The sequence below is a fragment of the Chaetodon auriga genome, chromosome 10 (genome assembly GCF_051107435.1).
Source record: "Chaetodon auriga isolate fChaAug3 chromosome 10, fChaAug3.hap1, whole genome shotgun sequence".
NCBI lineage: Eukaryota > Metazoa > Chordata > Actinopteri > Chaetodontiformes > Chaetodontidae > Chaetodon > Chaetodon auriga.
The window spans coordinates 23,378,493-23,400,342 of record NC_135083.1 but is presented as its reverse complement, the minus strand read 5'-3'; the positions used below and the strand labels follow the sequence as shown (position 1 = coordinate 23,400,342).

At 40.5% G+C, this 21,850-nt stretch overlaps 1 protein-coding gene across 2 annotated transcripts in view; it reads left to right on the top strand.

Annotated features, from left to right (window-relative positions):
* klhdc8b (kelch domain containing 8B) overlaps positions 1–21,850 on the top strand; it is a 174,966-nt gene that overhangs the window by 128,332 nt on the left and 24,784 nt on the right. For both annotated transcript variants that reach the window (XM_076740372.1, XM_076740371.1), the window contains one exon: positions 2,017–2,241. In XM_076740372.1, coding sequence (XP_076596487.1) covers positions 2,017–2,241 — 225 coding nt within the window. The remainder of the gene's footprint in view (positions 1–2,016; positions 2,242–21,850) is intronic.

The following is a 21,850-nucleotide window of genomic DNA, read 5'->3' as shown; positions in this document are numbered from 1 at the left end:
TGCGTTTTTCACATTGCCATAGCACAGGTTCATCGTTTTGTGTCCTCTGGTGGCACGTGTTATACAGGTATGTTTGGAGTAGTTGTTGAGTCAGCAGCTATTAATATTACCCAGAATTAGATCAGGGGAGTCAGGGACATTGCTCTCTATACCATCAGCACAGATTTTAAAGTTTTTAGTTTTTTTATTGTAATGCTAATGTTTATGTTCCAGAAACTGCTACCAGGTCAGTAAAGTGACCTCTTACCTGCAAATTCCACCTGGCACAGCTGCGTAACGTTCCTGCTGCTGTACCTGATCGCAGCCGCTCCGGACAATGCTTGTCATTCCACCAGAATGTTTCAGAAACATCCCAGAAGAAGCTCTCTGCTCTGCTACATGGTGAATATGCGTCAAGTAGAAACATTTAAGTACAAGCTTACTTATCCATGGTAGAAGCATAAACAAGGAAAAATTACCAAATTGACAAAACCAGGCAGGCAAAAAGCTCTGTTTCTGAAAGCTTGATGCAGTTTGCTGCTGACCTTTTAAAGTTTGACTTTTTGAGAAATATTCTTACTTTCTTTCTTGACAAAAGTTAGATTAGAAGATTGATACCACTGTCATGTATGTGCACTAATTAGCCTATAGTGCTAGAGCAGGAAATCAATTAGCCTAACTCAACATGAAGACTAATATTACTCTCATTTGATTTGCTTTTCTTAAAGCAATATTGTAAATATCAGTTTTTCTCTCAGTTCTGTCATTTATAAAAATTACGTACATTCTTGCTGTGCTAATTTTTTTTTTTTTTTTTTACTACTAACTGATTGCATCACTGTCTTATCACACTGTCAATGGTGCAGCATCACAGTTTCTCTTTTGTATAATCTGTCTCTGGAGCACTGTGGTAACCCTCAAATGCAATGTGAACTATCTAATCTGACAGAAAATACAGTACATACTGCCCATATTGCATATACAAGTTGTGTTTTAATGTGGATTCTTAATGCCTCTGTATACTGAACATTTACTGTGGATTGTAATAAACACATCTTTTAGCTCAAAATCTCCTTTCTGTCTTAACTCTGACTCTATTGCTTCCCACTCAGTTTGACTCTTTGTCTCGCTACTGGCATCGATCTCCATGCCACCCTGCCTACTGCAGTTGACCCTCTTCCACTTTCTTTTCCCTCCTCCACTTTCTCCTTGCTTCCCTGTATTACTTTTGCACAATCTCTCTGTGTCATTGACTCATATTGTCATTCTGCCTTTTTCTTCTTCACCATCTCTGTATTCTCTATACTTATCCTTCCATTTCTCCTTTACTCCTCTCTTTGTCGCTTTTTTTTTTTTTTTTTTCCTGAACACCACTCTCACAGTGCCCAGCATTGGCCTCAACCTCAGCTTCTCCTCCCTTTTTCCATCATTCACATTTTTACTGCCCATTATGTGCTTCCCCTTTCACGGCTTTGCTTTCTCCTTGTAGTTGTATTTTACAAGGTTAAGTTATGATTTCTGGAAGTAAACAACTTGGAGGCTGCCTATGGGAGCACCCTGCTGCTGTGCTCTGCTTTCAGTCCAAAATTAAATGTGGTCCCTGGGCTGGTCTGCACGCTTGCCAGACATAAATGCCAAAGAAACTTTGTGACAGGAGCAGGGGATTAAAAAGCAATGAAAGAGGAAATGGAAAACAATGTCATACTGAAAATGTGGATTTGCGAGTCCTTGTCTTGAATCATGTCCATGCTAATATTCTTGGAAATGTATTGTATTTATGAGATGCTACATGCAGATGCCACATCTTTATGATAATCCAGGAGGGATTTGTTGCTAAAAATCCAGGAGGAAGTAGCTTTAAACACGTCTGCATGTAACAGCTCAATCAAGTAATCCAGCAGATCATTACAACATCCTATTCCCAGTAGATTTTAACAGATAAAGAAGCTTTATGAAGGTGTAAGGCCCCCCGTATCTTCATAAATGTACTTTGAAATGGATATTCTCCTGAATTTGAACATCCTCCTGCCTTTCCAGGTGGTCGTCAAGGAAAAATGCCCGTGACGGCACTGGAGGCCTTTGACCTGGAGATGAAGAGCTGGACACGTTACCCCTGCATCCCAAGCCGGAGAGCCTTCTCCTGCTGCGCCACAAATGAGCGAAGTTTCTTCAGCCTGGGGGGCCTGCAGCAACCGGGGCCGCATAACTTCTACTCCAGACCTCACTTTGTCAGCACCATGGAGGAGTATGATCTAGATCAAGGTAAGTGGTTGCCTAACTATACAGTAAGTGGTCACATTAAGCTATTTCTTTTAAGGCAGGACTCATGGGCCGACTGCCCATCTGGAGTACTGGAAGCTTTGCTGGTGGGCTGCTACACAAGTTGCTCTGATGCAATGAAAACAAAACACTCACACACACAGAGCTGAGCATTAGCGATGGGCCCAGTGTGGTGAGATGACCAGCCCAATGATTCACGACTGAACCTGACTTTCTGATGCCTGACTACTCCCTGTGGCTCCATCTGTCCGTTTTATGTTGAAACATGTCAACACTTACACAGCTACTTGCTGATGGTGGCTGACTCACTGAAGTTTAAACTCCCAGAAATAGAAGCATCTGAATACTTAATGATGAGTTAATGCATGTAGCACTGCTAGTCTCTCGCAAGCATCTTCTTTTTGCAGGGAACATGTAAATACGTGCAATCAAATAGCACTCTGCTGGCTCCCAGTAAACGCGGCCTGACTGGGACCGAACACAGCTGCGAGACTGACGGAGGCCAATTTGACATACATAATTTGAATACAGTACCGAGTTTTGGTTTTCTTGCCAAACGAGTACAGCCATCTGTCCATCAGGAAAATCTGTCAACCCCCTTACATACTTTTTTTTTTCCCTGTCATCAAACATGACGGGTTCAGTCCTGATCCAGCTGTGTTCTCTTGGAGGCTGTTACAGTTAGTGATTAGCTTACTTAAGCAACAAATAAAGCTCTCTGTGCATCAGGAAACTCTGTGAATTGTCTCAGTAATGTTACTACATTCCCTGTCGTCAAAATGGCCTTATAACATTTAATGACATCTTTAGGACAAGTCCTAATTGTAAGCTACCAACCAGCCAATGTCAAAACCAACCACATATAACAGTTTAATATAACGTTAACATGTAAGACTAAATGGTTTCTTTAAGTATGATAAATATACCTGCTATGTTATGTTTATGTCGTCTTGATGAGTCAATGATCAAGTTGTCATAACCAAGACAATTTCAAACTTTGCGTTAAAAATGACATAGCTGGCCGAATGACACTTCAAGAAAGAAGTCATAAAAACTCATGTTAAAGACATGTCAGTCTTATGCACTACCCTTTAAATAAAGTGTTACCATGTATTACACTAGTATATATGTCAATTAAACATGTTTATAGAAGATGTAAGTCCTTCTTAGTTTGATGCATTTGGATACACAAGAAGAGAGGAGCTGCTTTGTATGCAGCTCAGAGGAATTGTTGGTAGGGTTTCTCACAATGTACACAATGCCACCCTGGAGCACTTTGAATGGAGTGAGAACATGATCTGTTCTTGCCCATAATCCAACCCAAATATAGGACGAATATGTATCAGTTGAGTCAGATCATATCAAAGCTGATGATGGCGCAGATAGGGAATGTCCTTCCCTGCACCAGATTTCTAACCGGAGAAATAAGCAAACTAATGCTCCCACAGGCATTTTGCTACTCAGTTATGGTGCACTTGAATTGGACCTGCATGAAAACAAGCCCAACTAATAGCTTGTCTGCTGATGTAGATGAAGCAAACACATCGGTGACTTAAAGATGCCCTCAGTTGCTGTAAATCTTTGAGTGATTGCAACTCTGCGTCATGCTCATATCTTTTACTTTAAGGCTGCACTTTGCTGTATAGTGAAGGATTAGAACTAGAAACAAAATGAATCATTGCCTGAAAAACAGGGTGATTTGAGCTATGATAAGCTTCAATTTACCCACGTTTTTATTTTGTACCTTTGTGCTAGCACCACAACATCTTCTCCAAATCCAATTTCAAGCACCATGACAACAGAACAGAGTGTGCCTCCATTTTCACTCATTTTCAGCCAATGATAATCAGATTTTGGTGATTCACATATTTAGGGAAAGAGAAATCATGAATGAAATGCCAGGGGAGGGAGACGGTCTCAATGTTATAAACCAGGCTATCTGTCTGATGGTCTGCTCTGTGAAGGTTTCCCTTCCCCTTCCTCGAGCAACAGGTGAAATAATACTTCTTCTCTGATGCTGGGTTGATGCTATAGGTGAGTAGGAATACTTCAAAACTGAGTTCAGTACAGTTACAATATTTATGACTTCAGATCATTTCTTTTGATTTCCCATTCCTCTCAGATGCTGAACACTGCCTTAAACCTTATTTCACTGTTAAATCTTAATCTTAATCCTCTTTATTGCTTATTCTATGTATTGTTCTATTGATGTCAGTATTATGATTAACACTTCATGATTCCTGTTTGTTGTTCTTTTCCAGTCTAACGAATCACTCATCAATCTGTATCCTGTCTCTCTGGCATGACTGGCATAATTTGAAGAATACATTTTTTTTGTGTGATCATTTGTGGGTGAGTTCAAGGATACAGAATAGAACTGAAACACAAACAAAACATGAATAAAGGGGTGTGTGTGATTTTAGAGAGGTTTATGTGGGTATAGCCTTCATTGGATAACGTGATGGAACATCACAGAACATACAGTCTGTGTGCTGTGGGTCACAAAGACTACAGCGTGTAGCGGTAACAGCACAGCATCTACTAAGCCTCATCTCCAGGTTAAGACCCATTGAACATGGTAGATTGTGAAGCACAGTGCAGCCCTCTTCTCTTTCTGCACAAGTCAATCACCTTTTGAGACTTTTTGGACATTTTGGCTTATGATAACTGAAGGCTAAAAATGCTCTTTCCCTCCTTATAGCTAAAGAGCATCGTGTCCTCGAAAAATGTTTGCTTGAATTGCAGGGTGGGGGGTGGGGTGGGAGATCAACTCTAAGCCTTTGGTTTTGACATTTATTATTGTAATAAGTTTGTATGGCTGCAGTTTCATTGGGGGAGAGTCAGGCTGCCCACTGTCGTTTAAAATGATTCGAATCACTTAAGATTTTATGTGCTGCTTCTTCACGACTCCTGATATGTATTTCAGAAGCTGTCATCCAGTTGTAATTCAAAGGGTTTACCACTGTGGCCTTCTGCTGTGAAAACTGTGTTCTTGAAGAATATTCCAGGTAACAATGTAGTGAGCATTTTCCACTTTCTTGGATCGCCAGAGGTAACAAAGTTCATCTTGTGTTGTCAATTGGTGTTCCTGTAGGTTTTCTCATGGGTCTGGAAAGCCATCTACTGTTGCTCAGGCAGCGGGAGACTGGCTGGCTGGAGAGTCTTAGTCTTGTTGTTTCTATTAGTGAAGTTAAAATAAATTAATTGACCAACTTGAAAATTAAGGCTCCACTGAGCTCTCATGTCTCAAGGGAAATTGTCAACACTTGCAAACAGTAGAAGAAGTCTTGCATTCGTATATCCACACACACACACACACACACACATACACACACACACACACACACACACACACACACACACACACACACACACACACACACACACACACAGCAGAATGTGCCAAAGAAGTGACTGTGAGAATTTGGTGTGTCCTCCGGCAGTGGTGCAGCCAGGTGAAGGAGGATGATTAGGTATTCTGCCAATGAACTCCAGATGATTTAGCTCATTGTTGGATGAATGGATTAAACCACAAAAGATTATTAGGCAGCTACCTACTGCATGTATCCAAGTTCTCTGTGTGTGTGTGTGTGTGTGTGTGTGTGTGTGTGTGTGTGTGTGTGTGTGTGCAAACGCCTATGTGTGTTTGTGAGAGACACGAAAACAGATGCTCAGAAACGGGAGTATTTCAGTATGTGTAGATGTGGGGATTATGTGGTTGCTCCCACATGAAAAGCCCCCCCCCCCCCTCCAAGTGTACAGTACTGTGTGTGTAGCATTTATGTGGAAAATCCAGTGCGTCTAACCTCCAACCATACATATTAACAATGCACCCTTTCACAACCCCTGAGCCTGTCAGCTTGCGATATAACATTTGATTTATCCTTTTGCTTCCGTGAATACTCTCAGCCAGGTTTAATGTGTTTGGCTTTGAAGGATAATGGCCTTTTTCTCAACTATCAGGCCTCATTCTCGCCTCGCCTTTGAGAGGGAGACCAGACATGAAAGTGAGGTGAATGCAGCATTGCCTGTGTGGGGTTTAGGTGTGAATGCAGCATTGTTGTAGTAATAATAATAATATTAAAAATCATTTTGATTTGTCTTTCACTTTGATAATATAGAGTTACCTATTTGCCTCACAGTACTTAAATAAGGCAGAGAGGCTGAGACTGGACCAAGGTCTGAGCCCAGGTTTGCTTTTCTGTTACATTTTACACATTCAATCCAGTTTTTTTTTCTTTCATATTGCAAGTATGCGAGCGCACTGAAGAACTATGCACGACATACCTACGTCCTGTTGTCATCAGCTGTGTGTCCCTGAACTTGACATTGCTTAACTTGTAGACAGGCATACATCTGATGTCGGCACTGACTCTTTATGAAGTGACAGCATGTCAATAAAACATCTGCTCTTCTCCTCTCTCCATGTGCTATCAGGGCTCATTTTGTTTTGTTGCTTTGTTTTTCCTTTTTCTGGTTAAAGATAAAGATAGCCTGACAAAACTTCCTGTAATTGGTCCAAAGGTCCAAAGCATCCAAAAAATGATGTCACACTAGCAACGAACCACACCATGGTTTCTTTTTGTCAGACCAAGGTTCGACTATTTAGTCAAGACTTTTGTCCATTGGAGATTTCTCACCTGTAATTTTGATTGGACCAAAGGCGGAAAGTTCAGACCAAACAAGGTACACATGGAAACGTCTTGAAACATAATAATAATAATAATAATAATAATAATAATAATAATAATAATAATAATAATAATAATAGTTAAAGGCACAACTAGAGTTAATGAATTACACTTTAACTACAGTGTAATTTGTTAGTCATGGGGAATTCTACAGTTCTACAGTTCTAAAATGCCTGTTTTGTGGCTCTTGAGGAGCTTTTGTCAAATTTGAGAAAATATCCAGGGTTAACTTGACTTGGGCTTGAAGATAACAATTGACCTCCCTCACGCAGGCCTGACACGGATGTCCTGAGGGCCGGATGTGGCCTGCTGGCCGTAAAATGCCCAGCTCTGCCTTATAAAGTTGTTATGGCAGTGTGTTCATATTTACGCAGTCAGGGGACACAAAGAATAGCATTCATTTGGAGTCTTATTTATCTCTGCCCAGTGAAGCTAAGTCTAATATTGACTGTTCTTTTATGTCTATGTTGGTTTCCACCAACTCATCAGAAAAATCTGTGACTCCCACTGTATTCACCAGTTAGTCACTGACTTGTCTGTCTGCCGTTTTATGCTGGGAAGGTGCACCAAGTGTACAGTGGGTTATCAACGTTATTAGCTCAAAATAGCTGCCTGCTCCACCTGAAACAACAATTATGAGATGGCGAAGAATTAATCAAAACACAAAAGATTGTGGGATGCAAAACCAAAACAATGAGCTGAAAGTGGCTGAAATGCTCCATTGATCTGTGGGAAACTGCTGTCAGGTGATAATTCTTTGTGGGTTTATCACTATTAACGACCCCTTTCATATTACCCATAATAACGTTAACCATTAACATAACAATATTGATTACAGCACCTTAAATTATTTAAAATTCTTATTAAAATTCATCAACTTGTTAATAGTCTGGGACAGAATTCTCAGAGTGGGTTGTGACAATACTAAAAGACCTCATGAAGAATGTGACAGTGAATTCAAACATTGCTGTGTTCAGCACATCTTTCCTCCTGATTCTTGTTACTGTTTTAGAAGCAATAATTTGAACCTACGTTTTGTCTGTAAACTCGAAAGATGACCATGACAGTGATCTCGTCTTATTGGTACAAAACAAGAGATTCAGCAAGGGAGAGGAAACCTTGCAGATCTTACAGTGATAAAAAACTAAATGTTACTACTGTGACTTTTGTAAATATCAGTCTTCTGTTATAGCTTCAGTTTATACTAAGATGCCCTACAGATAAAGCGAAGCACTGACGATTTCCCTTTTGTGGTATATGTGAAACACACACACACACACACGCACGCACACACACACACACACACACACACACACACACACATTCAGCATAGAGTACAGTATGTATTTATGCATGTATGTATTCAGTATTTCACACGAAGAATGTGCGAGTGTTGACATTTCATATATATGTCTATATACAATATATGTTTGTGTATGAGCAGCAGAGTCCTGTATGGCTTATACCTGGCTACTCACATTTGTATGTGTTTCAGTGTGTGACTAATTTCCCTGCATCACTGTTGTTGCTCAGGATTTAGTGTTTTATCTCTTTGGTTCCCTCTTTCATTTGTGTTCCTTTGAGTCTGTCTTTCCAGTGTCCTGGTATTGGCGATGGTGGGGAGGTGGGGGGGTGGGGAGCAGCACTGTGGTTGACATGCAGAGATTATAGATCACAGCAGACACAAGCGGGTGTACCATGGTGCTACCTATCAAATCAACAACAATAGCAGCAAAAGCTGCGTATTCACACATAGTGTCCTCCTGAGACACACAACACACCTCCTACCAGTGAGACCCTCAGAGAATCAGAGTACACATAGGACAAGAGAGTAGAAATGAGGAATTAAAAAGAGAGCGAACATGAGAAAACAAACCCTGCAAGCAGATTTAGATTAATACAGTTTAATTTAGTGGCAAAATGGTGGCATGATAGAATGTTTGGCCAAGCTTATCCAAAGGACAGTCAGATTTGTTCAGTGTCAAAGAGACCTGTTGTGTGATTATGCTCTTTAATGGGGATTATAACCCCATCGGCCTTTGCTAATACTGAGCAGGTTCATTAACTGTTCGTCTTTGTACAGTCTCTGAAATGTTTTAATCAAGATGATTTGCATTTAAATGTTCCTCACATCAGCATTCAGCACTGGTGAGAAGCAGAGAGGCATTCAGGTTTAATGCATGTTCTGGTGTTCACTGTAGTCATGGCTGTGTGGAAGATGCAGTATCTTCCACTAAGAGAAGGCAAAAAACCAAAAAGTTGTAGCACCAAACGGCAGGTCATTCTTGTACGCAATATTAAGTGATAACACAGCTCCTTTTAAAGTACTGCAGCCTTGTTCTGGGTTAATGCACCTGTAAACATTATAACTGTGTTCGAGGAACTGGGTAAAGATCAATTATGAGAGACAGGCTAAAATATATGGCTTACTCTGATACCATGGTGTGAGTGAATACTCCATTGTGATTAGCTGCAGATATTCATTAATACCTCATATTGAACACCTACTGAGTTGTTCTGGGGAAACTGTCTGTTGACCATTATAAATAATGCCTCAGCTATATAGTATCAACCTGTATCTAAAACAAGTAACCATAGCAACAGGGATGCACAGTGCCTAAGGAGTCTTACAGCTGGTGTTAATGCCATTTAAATGAATTCAATGTCATGACTGACACCAAATTCAAGACCAGCAATGTGGTGTTGAAAGCCATAATTAAACGTTACAGGAAAAGCAGTAAAGACACCAGCCTCCACGAGTCAGACCTAACACCAAGTGTCGTCCTTCAGTGCCTCGTTCTCTGAACGCCACAGAATGGCAACTGTAACAGACAAGCTGCACGAAGTACACAGACCCTCTGAGTTTGCTGATACTTTGTGGCGATCATGTCACATCCCATTCACTATCCAACTCACAAGATGTTTCTCCTCTCATCCAAAATGCTTCTTCAGTTCTGACTGACTGGTGGGGAGTCCTGGGCGATTGTCCTCTTTCAGGATCATAGCTCCACCCAGCATCACGCAAGTCCTTATGGTCACATGAGTCATGGTGTTGATGGCACAATAGATGTTTATGGGTGAGAATGGGCGAGTCGTTGACCCACCTGCCCATTATGTGACTCAATAGGGTCACGTGAGTCCTGGCGAGAATGGCTGTTAAGCTGCCTGAGGAGAGATGAGGAGAGGGAAATTCTTTTTCCATTTCTTTGTGCAAGTCCTTGCTTAAGAGGCCATGAGCAGGTGTAGGTTACTTTTGCCAGCATTGTGATGCCCCTCAATACTGCCGCTTTCCTGATGATGCCTTCAAAGGTCCTGGAAAAGTCCATTGGCAGTTGGCATATGCTTGCAGACAGATGCAGGAGAGCTAACATTGACTAACTAGCTATCGAGACAACACAACAACACTAAAACTGCTGTGGTGGATGGGACACTAGAACTCAACCATATGCCGCTGATTCCCACATTACTGGCAAAAGCTATTGAGGTAACGATAGCTAGTGGAACATTTTGAGCTGCTTCTTAGTTTAAACATAGGTACGATGCCTCGCAAAAGTATTCACCCCCCTTGGCTTTTTACCTATTTTGTTACTTTACAACCTGTAATTTAAATGAAATGGTGTTTGGATGGAGTAGAGTCACATCAGCTGGGCTAGCCTACACTATTGCATGGTGCTTTCAATTTCCTTTAGTGAAAATATAGTGTAAAAATAAATAAAAATGATGGACCTACTGTCTACATTGGGCTATGTCCTGTTCAGTGGTGGAGTGTTTTTTTTTTTTTTTTTTTTCTGTGACAATGCATAAATGCAACACAAAGGGAATTTTTGCATTTCAACCAGTAAATATTCATATAGCCTAGCTAAGGATGGAAGACGGCAAAGAAAATGTGTTATCAGGGAAGTACATCTATGTACATCTATACCCACTCTAATGCATATGTGTGCAATTTCACATGCATACTTTCTTTCACCATAGAAAGGCTTTGCGCCCACATGCTGTTTGCTGCTGTGGCAGGAAACCAGGTGGGAGGGATTAAGGATAGAGGGCACCGCCAGGGACCAAATCTTCCGACCTGATATTTTGATTCAGTCAAAACATTTGTCGGGAAGTGAAGGCTGAGTGCAATTTATTTATTTGTCGATTCAAAGAAACACCTCAGAAAAAAGGCACTTTCTTTCTTGGAGACTGAACAGCAGGTGTTCAGGCCCCCTTTGAGGTCTATTATGCACATGCATGAACCCATACCAACAGAATATGCTGCAGTATGAAGGCACTGCTTTCCGTCTCCACCTACATCCCCCTTGAACTGTGCTCTATGGACTACTCTATGGTGTGTGTGGGAGTGTTTGTGAGTGGAAGTCCAATTATGAGGTATGTTAAAGGTGTACAGTGTAATGTCTGTTTGGGACTTGTGTGTATGGTTGCATGGTACACATGTGACACTGGTTGGAAACAAATGTGAGATCTGCTGATATACATATTTGTAGGCTGGAGACAATAATAGATCATGCATACTGATTCTATAACTCAGTGGTTTAATCTTGAAGTATCTTTATGTCTATAGTGTATGTTTACATTTTGCAAATTGTCCCTTTGCTTTCAGCAAAGTAGGTCAATTGTTTTATTTTTATTACTGTGGTCTTATGCAGTAACTCCCACCACTAGACTGCTGAAAAAGGTGGCCAAACTAATTGACCCTCTGCCCAGCATGAATACTCAAGGCTCTAGTCCCACCACAGGGTGAACATCTATTTAACCAAGCCTGATAATTAGGAAGAAAAAAGATAACAAAGGCACTGGGAAAAAATCTTTTAATTATTTATTTTTCCTCAGAATCAAAATCAGTGGTATTGTTCAAGTATGTGTACATTTGACTGTGGTTTTCAATTGCCCTTGATGTGGTTACACACAATGGAACAAAGATATGTGCTGTGTTATGTACTAGTTATTATTTATATTCTTATTATTCTCATTATGTGTGTATATGTCATTTGCTATATGTGAATTTACTGCTGCAACACTGTAGCTTCCCTTTGGGAATAAATAAAGTTATGTGTCAATCTGTTTTAGCAAGAATTGCTGTGGTTGTTACTGAAGGCTGCTTGTGAAGTTTCTAGAAAATTACTCACTACTTACTGCTGTGAACAACAACACTCAGACTCTACAGCCATGCTCTGCATGGGTTTACTCAAGCACAGTAGTGTTTTGATCTCAATGCTAAAATTAGCAAGCTGGCATGATAGCTGACATATTTTACCATGTGCACCAGGTGTGGAAAAAAATCTTATACCCTGTCCTTTATTCACTGTCATTGCTTTAACCTATTTTCATCTTTCTCTTTATTTTTTTTTAATTCATTTTTTAGTATTACTCCCAACATGATTATTATAGGCCGTATGCCTGCTGTGAAATTTTTATTACAACCCACTAATAAAATGTTGCAATTGTGTCATGGACAAACAGGAATTAAACCCAAATGCAGACCAAACACGGCAGAGCTGATGCAGGTCAATGGATTTATTAACAAAAAGGCAACCAAGGGTGGAAGGGTGAGGCTGGCGGGTGAAGGGTCAAAACCAAAGTCACAAAATCATCAAACAAAATCCAATGAAATGGGAATGAAATGGATGAGCTCAATAATCCAAAGGACAAACAAGGTCCAGGGGAAAAACAAAACAAAAGTCCAAACACAGGAAATCCAGGGAAACACCCACAAAAAGGCTGAAACTCTTGACACACCTGTTCAAGGGACAAACTGGCAAAGACTAAGGGAGACACATGGATTCAAAGCTGCAGCAGGTAACTTGTATAAAAGTAATTTTTTGTCATATTTGCTAAAACTGTCCCTATGCCCAGACTGCAGTACATGAAACATGTAATCTGTGAAAAAAACTGGCTCCATTGGTCCCACCTACTGCTCCTACTGCGATTTGCAAGAATCCACCGCGCCAGACACAAAACAACCAATCAGAGCCAGAGGAGTGTCTGAGGGAGTGTCTGACATCTGTCAATCACTGTTCATGCTGCTGGCTGTTAAACAGCTCTGTGAGCGGCGTCAGGAGGCTAGTGAAAGCTATGGCGGAGCAACAGCCACCCGCAAAGGAGAAACTGCCCATACCGCCGCTGTCAACAACAGCATGTACGGCTAAGACAACAAATAACCATAAAGCTAATATGGTGATTGTTACAGTAACACTCTGCAACGCATACGGTATGTTAGCGACTGTGACGTAGCGGCTGGACAGAGTTAGCTTGTTTCCGATGCTAAGGCTAACGTTACTGGTTGTCACGGCAGCCGCGCAGACGCCGCAGGGAGGAGGGGCTTGGAGGCAGGGCATGAGTGCAGCAGAGAGGGAGGGGGAGTGACGTGGAACTTGTATTGCTTCAAATTTTCAGGCTAAGTCTGCTCTCTTCTCCATCTTACATACTGCAGCTTTAAATACACTGGTGAGGGAGAACACAGGAAGTAAAGTAAAAGATGACACATGAGGTAAACTTTCAACATGAAACAGGAAATAACAAAACCAAACAACCCAGATCATGAGAAAAAATGGAGAACACACTGTTTGGGGAATCAAACAGTGATTAAAATGTAATGTGAAAAGATGACTTTTACAGGGAAATGAAGGATGAAAGGCAATTCCCAAGTATGTTTTCACCGGAGCAAAGCAGCACCATTATAATGTATTATTTACTGTGTACAGTTCTATATTTATATATATTTTGTTGTTTTTTGTGTTGATACACTGCTGTAATTGGTATTATTGTGTACCTACTTTTCTATCCTATAAATAAACAGGGAATCATGGAGACCAAGTACTGCAGAATATTCACTTTCAGGTATTACAAGCCTGTCTTTCTGAAAATGTTGACTGTCAAGTGAAGCACTAAACTCCTCTGTATTGTATATTCTAAGTGCCCTCTATATGAAGTGGTGATTGGTTTATAGTGAAGTCAGTGTGTTGTGCTTCTCCTCACAATTTAATCATCACCTCAGAGTGGTCCGCTGTCCTCCCCAACTTAAAAATATCCTGTCCATGCCTCTGCCATCAGAACCAGGTCACTGGGGTGATTTGATGTTTTATGGCTGTCTCTTTTCCCAGCTTAGAAGTCGTGCGGTGTTGTTCAACTGAAACGTATGTCAAAGCTAATATGGATTTTAGACTTCACACAGACTATAAAGCCTTAATCCCACCTGCCTGCAAACCTACTTCCCAGAAATGGTATTCCAATCGAGCACACCCCTCTTTAGAGGGTTAGGATGCAGGGCTTTGATCTGATATCGGATTGCTTGTCGTGGGAATGTTATGGCAACCCATTCCTTATATTTAATGTTTCTTTCCTTTTTTCTCCTTCCCCTCTTTCTTTGTTCCTCCCTTGGATCTCAGTGCGGCGGATTTGAAAATCGGCACATATTATCTGGTGAAGTGAAGCCTTTACAGGTTCAATTTTGAAAGCCCGAATGATCTTGCAAACTGAAAATTTCTGATATTTAAGATGACATGAATTTATGAGGATAGACAGACATATTGATGTGCAGACCACCAATGACAAATCAAATGGTGAAGTTAGACTGACTTTTTGCAGTGAGTACACATGTATGTTACATTGATTTGCACGTAGGTTCTAATCATGTAGGTTCCTTTGAGATTAGAGACCCAGACAGCAGTTCAGTGACAGACAATGCTCTATTAGAATGCGACTGTATAACCTTAGTTTTATCAAGTGTGTGATAGCCCACCCTTGACAAAAAAACCTTGGCAGTACACAAAACGCTAACATGCCAGACAAAGAGGGTTGACGTCTTCCTAAATCTTTTATACCCTGTAACCTGCTGTCTGTGGCAAATAACAAAACAAAATGTGTGTCTCGTCAGCATACATACCAACACTAGATGTGTTTCCATCTAGTGTAAAGCAAATTTTAAATGGAATTTTAAAATGTTGCTAAAAATAAAAAAATAAATTGCAAATTAGGCACATTCCCATAAACTGGTTTTATCTGATAAGGTGACTCGCCTAGTTTAGACTGTTATGAGAATATCGTGGAAGTCGATGACAGCAGCAACTCTTCTTTTTCTTCCTCGTTGTTTTTTGTCGTGGACAGACGTATGGAAGGGTGAGGGTGGCGAGGGTCACAACCAAAGCAATGAGTCCATAAAGTAAACAAAATCCAATGAAATGGATGAGCTCAATAATCCGAAGGACAAGCAAGGTTCAGGGGAAAAACAAAACAAAAGCCCAAACACGGGAAATCCAGGGAAACACCCACAAAAAGGCTGAAACACCTGACACACCTGTACAAGGGACAAACTGGCAAAGACTAAGGGGAACACATGGACTTAAATGCACTGGCGAGGGACAACAATTTTTCTTCCTCTTTGTTTTTTGTCGTGGAAACAGCTGATCAGTCATGTGAGTTAATTTCCCATTTACAGCATTAACACTTTTTTGAAAAATGCAAAACCCACCTCAAGCAAATGTAAAAACGGTTTTGCGAAATTCAGGACGTTTTTTCAAATTTTGCTGTTTCCATCAAGCTTATCGAAAGCAATATTTCAAAATGGGCATATCACCACCTGGTGGACACACTGTTCATGAATCATTTCAGGAAGGAGCTGCATTGCATCCAGTTATCTCTTGTAGTAAAGCAAAACGCAAGATCAGTATTTCATTCTAACATTACACTGTTTGGCTGCTTAGTTTGCATATCAGGCAAGCAAGACAAATGCTTTATTTGTCACTTTTAATGTTACAGTTCAAGAGGAAATACTTTTAGGATGAGAACAAACCAGTTTGTTTTGCAAACATATTGCTGTCTCAGATTAGCCTGCCTGGAGTTGCTGGATTGTAACTTCCTCATTCACAGAGCAGGATAGAGCAGCTAACGTTAGCCTACATGCAGATATAGTAACCTCCAGGACCGACTGCCACACAGCAGGGACATCCACTTCACAGTGGATGTGCTATTGTGATTTTTTTCCTTGAACATAACCTGTATCCCCACAAAATAATGTCACCTAATATGAAACACCATAAAGTTTTTGAAGCAATCAATCCGGTTTAAGATGCTACAGTGCTATACGTAACTAGTAAACTAGTTTGCTGGATATGCTAATGTTTGCAGTTAATGTGAGAGCAACGAACACACTGTTTAATCTGTTCTTTACACTTTTGCTCTTGTGTTTTTGCTTTTGTAAGAGTCGAAAAAAGACACCACTCTATATATATTTTCCTCACAACATCCCCATGCACGTTTCACACTGCTTCAGGAACTGAGAAATCCAAAGCTACCACGCCGAGTTACCAGCTATACAAGCTATGATTGATTCAACAATACTGCTCTGTTATGTGTGTGATTGGCTGAATCTGAAGATCAGATAAGCTCTTGGAAATAGTCTTCTAGTGTCTCCCCAGCTATTCCTTTCAGCTCTTTGCTGTCTCATCCTGTTCTTTCAGACTGTCCGCCTCCCTCAAGTCTCACCTCCCCATCCAGCTCCCCCTGGATGGGGACTTTTTAAATGTCTCCCCTTTTTCTCGCTTTCTGTCTCATTGAACTCTTTGACAGTTTCTTCTCACTGCTCTCCTCTGTGGCCCTGCTATGGTCACACATATTTCACACTCTTATCCTTTTGGCCTACTCAGACCTGCACAGAGACACTCACCAAAATATTCTCCTGCAACGTTGGAAACGTAAAAAAAAAGATGACAAACATTTTTACATAAAAACACAAATATATATATAGATTTTATATATAACTGAAGAGGTTCTGACAGGTCCACTGCCCCAATCTCAAACTCCTTTACTATATAGCAAGATAAATACAATAAACCCAAAAAAGAAACAATATTTTCACTACCCACAGCATTATTGAAAGTAAACCACATTTCAGTACATGTGCTCCCCACACAGACGCTGATTAACAGACAATTACACAGTAATCAGCTCAGATGATGTTAGTGGTGTTTATGAGAAGTGCCTGTTGATTAGAAGAGAAGTTTAGTTTGTGAAATGTCAAAGAAAAACATCCAATCTAAAGCTGGAGGCTCTGTTTTCTTCTGTTTACCTCACCTCCCCTCGCTTTCTAACTCTGTGTCACTCTCTTTCCATCACTTTTCCTCTTTCAAATGATGCTGATAATGAGTTTCATTACCAGAAGTGGCCTTCCAGTGCTCGTTTAGGGGATTGTAGTGGTAGTGAATTGCAACAGATCATCGCAGTGATTTTTTTCCTTCTTACATGTTTTACTCACCATGCAGCATAGGAGCACAGGTGTGACACTGCAGACTTATCAGTATGCAAATTAACGCATTGGCTTTATGGCAATTATGTTCATGCATATTTAACTCATCCTGTAACTGACGGGTGCAGCAAACAACTGTAATTATGTTAAGCATGAAGCTGTTTCACTGCAGAGTAGGAGTTGCATATCTATTGTTAAGTATGTGATTATAAAGCTGGCTTACTATTCAGACTATTATTGGCTAGGACATATGTCACAGGAAGCCTATAAATAGACCTTAGGGAGTGCTTGTGATGATGCTTTGTGTGTTTGTGGTTGTGTGTTTTCACATTTGCTCATGTTAGTCACTTTTGCCAAAATGACAACAGAAAGTTGCAGTGAGGATTTCAAGCTGTGATCAAATGTGTACGAGTATCTCAGGAGGACACGAGTAAGACTGGATGGACAGGAAGGGGAAAAAAAAAAAAAACCAGATTCATTATGCAGTGCCATATGTTATGCCAAGTGGCCTGATGCCAAAGCTTGTCTCTCCATAAGCCATGTACAGAACATGTCATCTGTGTTGGTGGTCAAGGCTGCTCCTTCATACATCTCTAACCATCGAATCCAGCTAATGATGAGTAGCGTGTTCATGTGATACTGAACTACAAATGACAACTGAATCGCAGTGGACGGCTTGTGATATACTTGCTTTCAAATAAGCTCTTGCATGCTCATGATGGGTAACTCAATTGTGTAATTCAGTTAAACATAGGAAGAGTGGGGGCAGTATAAGGGGATGTGAAGGTAGTTCAACAGTAGACAAACGTCTACAACAATGGCAGAAAGTTTTGAGTAGAGAATAATTTAACTTGTCACCTCTGTGGCCTCACTGATCTCAACATTAACACCATAACAGTAATGACGATCACCTTGTTTTGTTATATTTATGTTGTACAAAATCACAAGTTCTCAGGAGGATATTCCTTTCAACCCTACAATGAATGCAGACAAGTATATAACCAGTCACATTTCTGTAGATCTGCATTTGTAAAAAGACAAGCCTGTGGAGGGTGTAAGGATAGAGGGTGCTGCATGCTGTACAGATTGTAAGGCCCCTTGAGGCAAATTTGTGATATTGGACTATAAAAATAAAACTGACCTGACTATTGATAGACAAGAACTGAACAATTCCCCAATAATTCCCCAGGATAATGGTCTGTAAAAAGAGGCATACTCTAAATTAACTAGTATGTATGAAGTATTTGACCACATTTAAAGGCCGAGTCACATATTTCTGTTTTGAACAGCTGTGGGATGCAGTAATTGTGCAAATAGGGAACACGGTGCAGACTCTGAAGTCCCTTCTGGAAGGCATCCTTGGTATTTTGCTTGTTTGTACACAAGAAAGATGATAAAAGTAGCTGTGTGAAGAATGACAAAAGAGTTTTAGGGGGAAGTTCAAATCAATCCGGCCCACTTTCTCACCTCCGTGCACCTTTCCGGTCATTGTCCCTTTCGTTTGAAACACACTGATGCTTCCCCACCTTTTCACCCTCTACAGTGTTTGCAGATTTGAATATTGATCATTTGAATACTGGGCTGTTGATATACCTTGTTTTTAAACAACATGGAGTAATAATCTAAAATATTCACTCGGGTATCATGCACCGAACAAACCGACCTCGAGCTGCAACCTGTAAATGGATAAGGTGTCGAGTGAAGAGCTGACATCTAAAGTAGTCATTACTCCAGTCAAACATGACAACACATAATTGCACAAGAGCCTGAAGTACCACCTACATTAGGTGCATGAAAAGCTAATTGCTGGGATTTTTGTGACGCATTTTTATTTTAACTTTTTAGGTTAACATGGCTGTCTGTGCACTGCAAAGCGTTTGTGACCTAAGTGAAGTGAATTCCATTTTATTACTGTTGCAGAGAAAAATGAGGCATTTATCTGTCAGAAGCATAAAATACAACCTGTGTTTTTGACAGCAGCTCTGACTGCTCTGACTGTTCAATTAAGCATGACAGAAATACTAGAAATGAGTATTTATACATTTTTCAGACTTTTTTGTTCTTATGTTGACGATACATAACACATATGAAAGCCACCACATCCATGCTGTATGTAAATTCATCAATGTCCCTGAGCTACTGACTTAAAGGCTCTCCGTTAGAGTCCGGTTTGTTCCAGGCAAGAGGAGGTGAACGAGAAAGTGATTAAATTGTCTGTCAGCACATGTCAAGGTTTTATCGAGAGGTTTGGAGAAACACTTGACACACTGCGCTGCCTTAAGCACTCAAAGACACGCACCAAGAAGAAGGACTTGAGCACAACCTCTAAATCTCCCCATAGGCAGAACTCCATCATGTCTTAAAAATGACCTTGTGAGGGTAAAACGATTTGCGCTGGTGTTGTGTCCTCTTTCAGAGTGTGAACATCAGACCATCAGTCCTCCTCCACGCTCCTTTTTTTTACAGTACATGCCTGTCGGAGGGAATGTGTTGCTTCTAATCTCCTCACTGTGTGACCCTGCGCTTTTATCCCACAGTTTTCCGTTAGACCCAGTCTTTCTCTGCGGCATTAACAAACATGCCACAGACACTTTTTCTAACTACTTCTTTATCCCTTTGAAATGAAATGGCAAAATAATAGAAAACAACACACACACTTACTTACCTCTAATAACACCCAGCCATGCCGCGTGTTGGTTTCTGCTCCAACCCCAACACAGTGGAGGCTAATGGAATCTCATTTGGGGTGCTCTCAGCTTTAAAAGGATAAGTCTGAGAATACTGTCAGCGATCTCATAAAAAAAAAAAAAAAAAAAAAAAAACTAACAATCCTGCTTACAGGTATTGTGTGTGTATCCAAAGCCTGATATATTCTATTCCTTCTCTTATTCCTCTGAGCCAAGGAGCTCCATTTTTATCAAAAAACTATTAAAAATACATTAGTGAACCACAAACAAAGGTCACTATGACAAACATGGATGAACTGTATCTTATTTTGAATCAATGCCACACACACTGTCGTGCTGTTGAATGTTGCAGCTAGAGGACTATATTTAAGCCAGAAAATAGTCCCCAGCGAAGTCACTATTTATGCCTGTTTAAGCAATGTTTGCTTTTTCCGGCGTGACTTTACTTGATTGTGACAGTAGAGAAACAGACAGAAAATGCAGGGAGAGAGATATAAATCCACTACCAGGCCATCAGATACCAACCCCAAAGCTTTACATCTTCAGTAGCAGCAAAATGTCCTTCCAACAAAAACAACATCACCAGTCATTTCAGCAAATGCCCAATAATGATATGTGAAGTGATGATTCATTAAATTCAAAGTCCTCTAGCAGCCATAGGAATTATGACCCTTGTGATCGGGAGCGAAAAAGAAAATAGAATGACAGCCTTAATCAAACCTTAATCATAGCAGCGTGAGATCAGAAAACTTTCGATTTTGAAAGAAGCACCGATTTATCTTTCTCTCCTCTGATTGTTACAAATGACATATGATGTCTTTTCAGAAGGAAATCAGAAGGAACCAATGGGCTTGAGGCTAGTGAGGTTATATTGAGACATGGTGGCTTTTGATATTTTCGTGTGACTTGCTGATGATAACAGAAATATCTAGAATACTGTCAGCATAATCCTTTAGAAAGTTACATTTAAACAGCAACGTACATAAATCCTTAGAACGTGCTATGAATAGCTTTCAGAGGGACTGTTTCTTCAGTAAAAACACCACTGACAAAATTACATTCACCTCCAGTATTTGGACAACCTCCCTTCGCTGCCAGCTCATCATATACATATGTTTGGTCAAGACCCTTAGGTGTCGCTTGTTAAAGCACTGGGTATCCCTTTGGTTGTATTTCATAGTCTAATATAGACTGCAACAGTTTCTCAATGTTGGCCAAGTGCAAGCTTTATTTTGAAAGTCTAACCAAACATTGCTGATTAGACGTTGTATATTTACTAATGCTAACTTGACCACAGAACTCTGCACATTGAAAAATGACACTAAAAGGGTACCACTGGCTTAAATGTGACTCCAAGGTGTCCTCTGTCTGTATGTGGCAAGTTTGGACTGAGAATGTGTTGATTGGGGTGGCAGCAAAAAAGTTAAAGCAAAACTATCTGCTGGCTAGATACAGCAAGGGGTACGTGAGAAGTTATGTTCTCTAATGTGGTAGAACCAACCCTCTAAATATGAACACACCATCACAAAGCTGTGTTTCTCTGTGACTCATATATGGCACAGTATGTCTCCTATCTGTGTGTAGTCACATGTGAACACACACATGCACACATGCTGAGAGGCTAATGGACATGGACTCTGGCCTCAACTGGCCCCTGTGGGTTGCGTTTCACACAATAATTGAGCTGCATTCACTGCCGGGTGGAGGTGTTAGGCAGTTTATGAAAAACAGACAGAGAGTTGGAGGGGAGAAAAAGAAAGAAGAGCGAGCCTTTATGTAACTGACCTTCAGAAACAGAGTCGGTAAGATGCGTGAGCAGATGTAAGTTGGAAAGAGTGAAACTGAGCCAAACAGAGTTAGAGACGTCATTTCTATTTTGTCATTACAGTCCAGGGTGGCATTAAAACAGCAGCTGTCAGCTCCACTCTCGTTATTCTGTCAGCGCTAAAGCTGATATTATCTTGTGATTG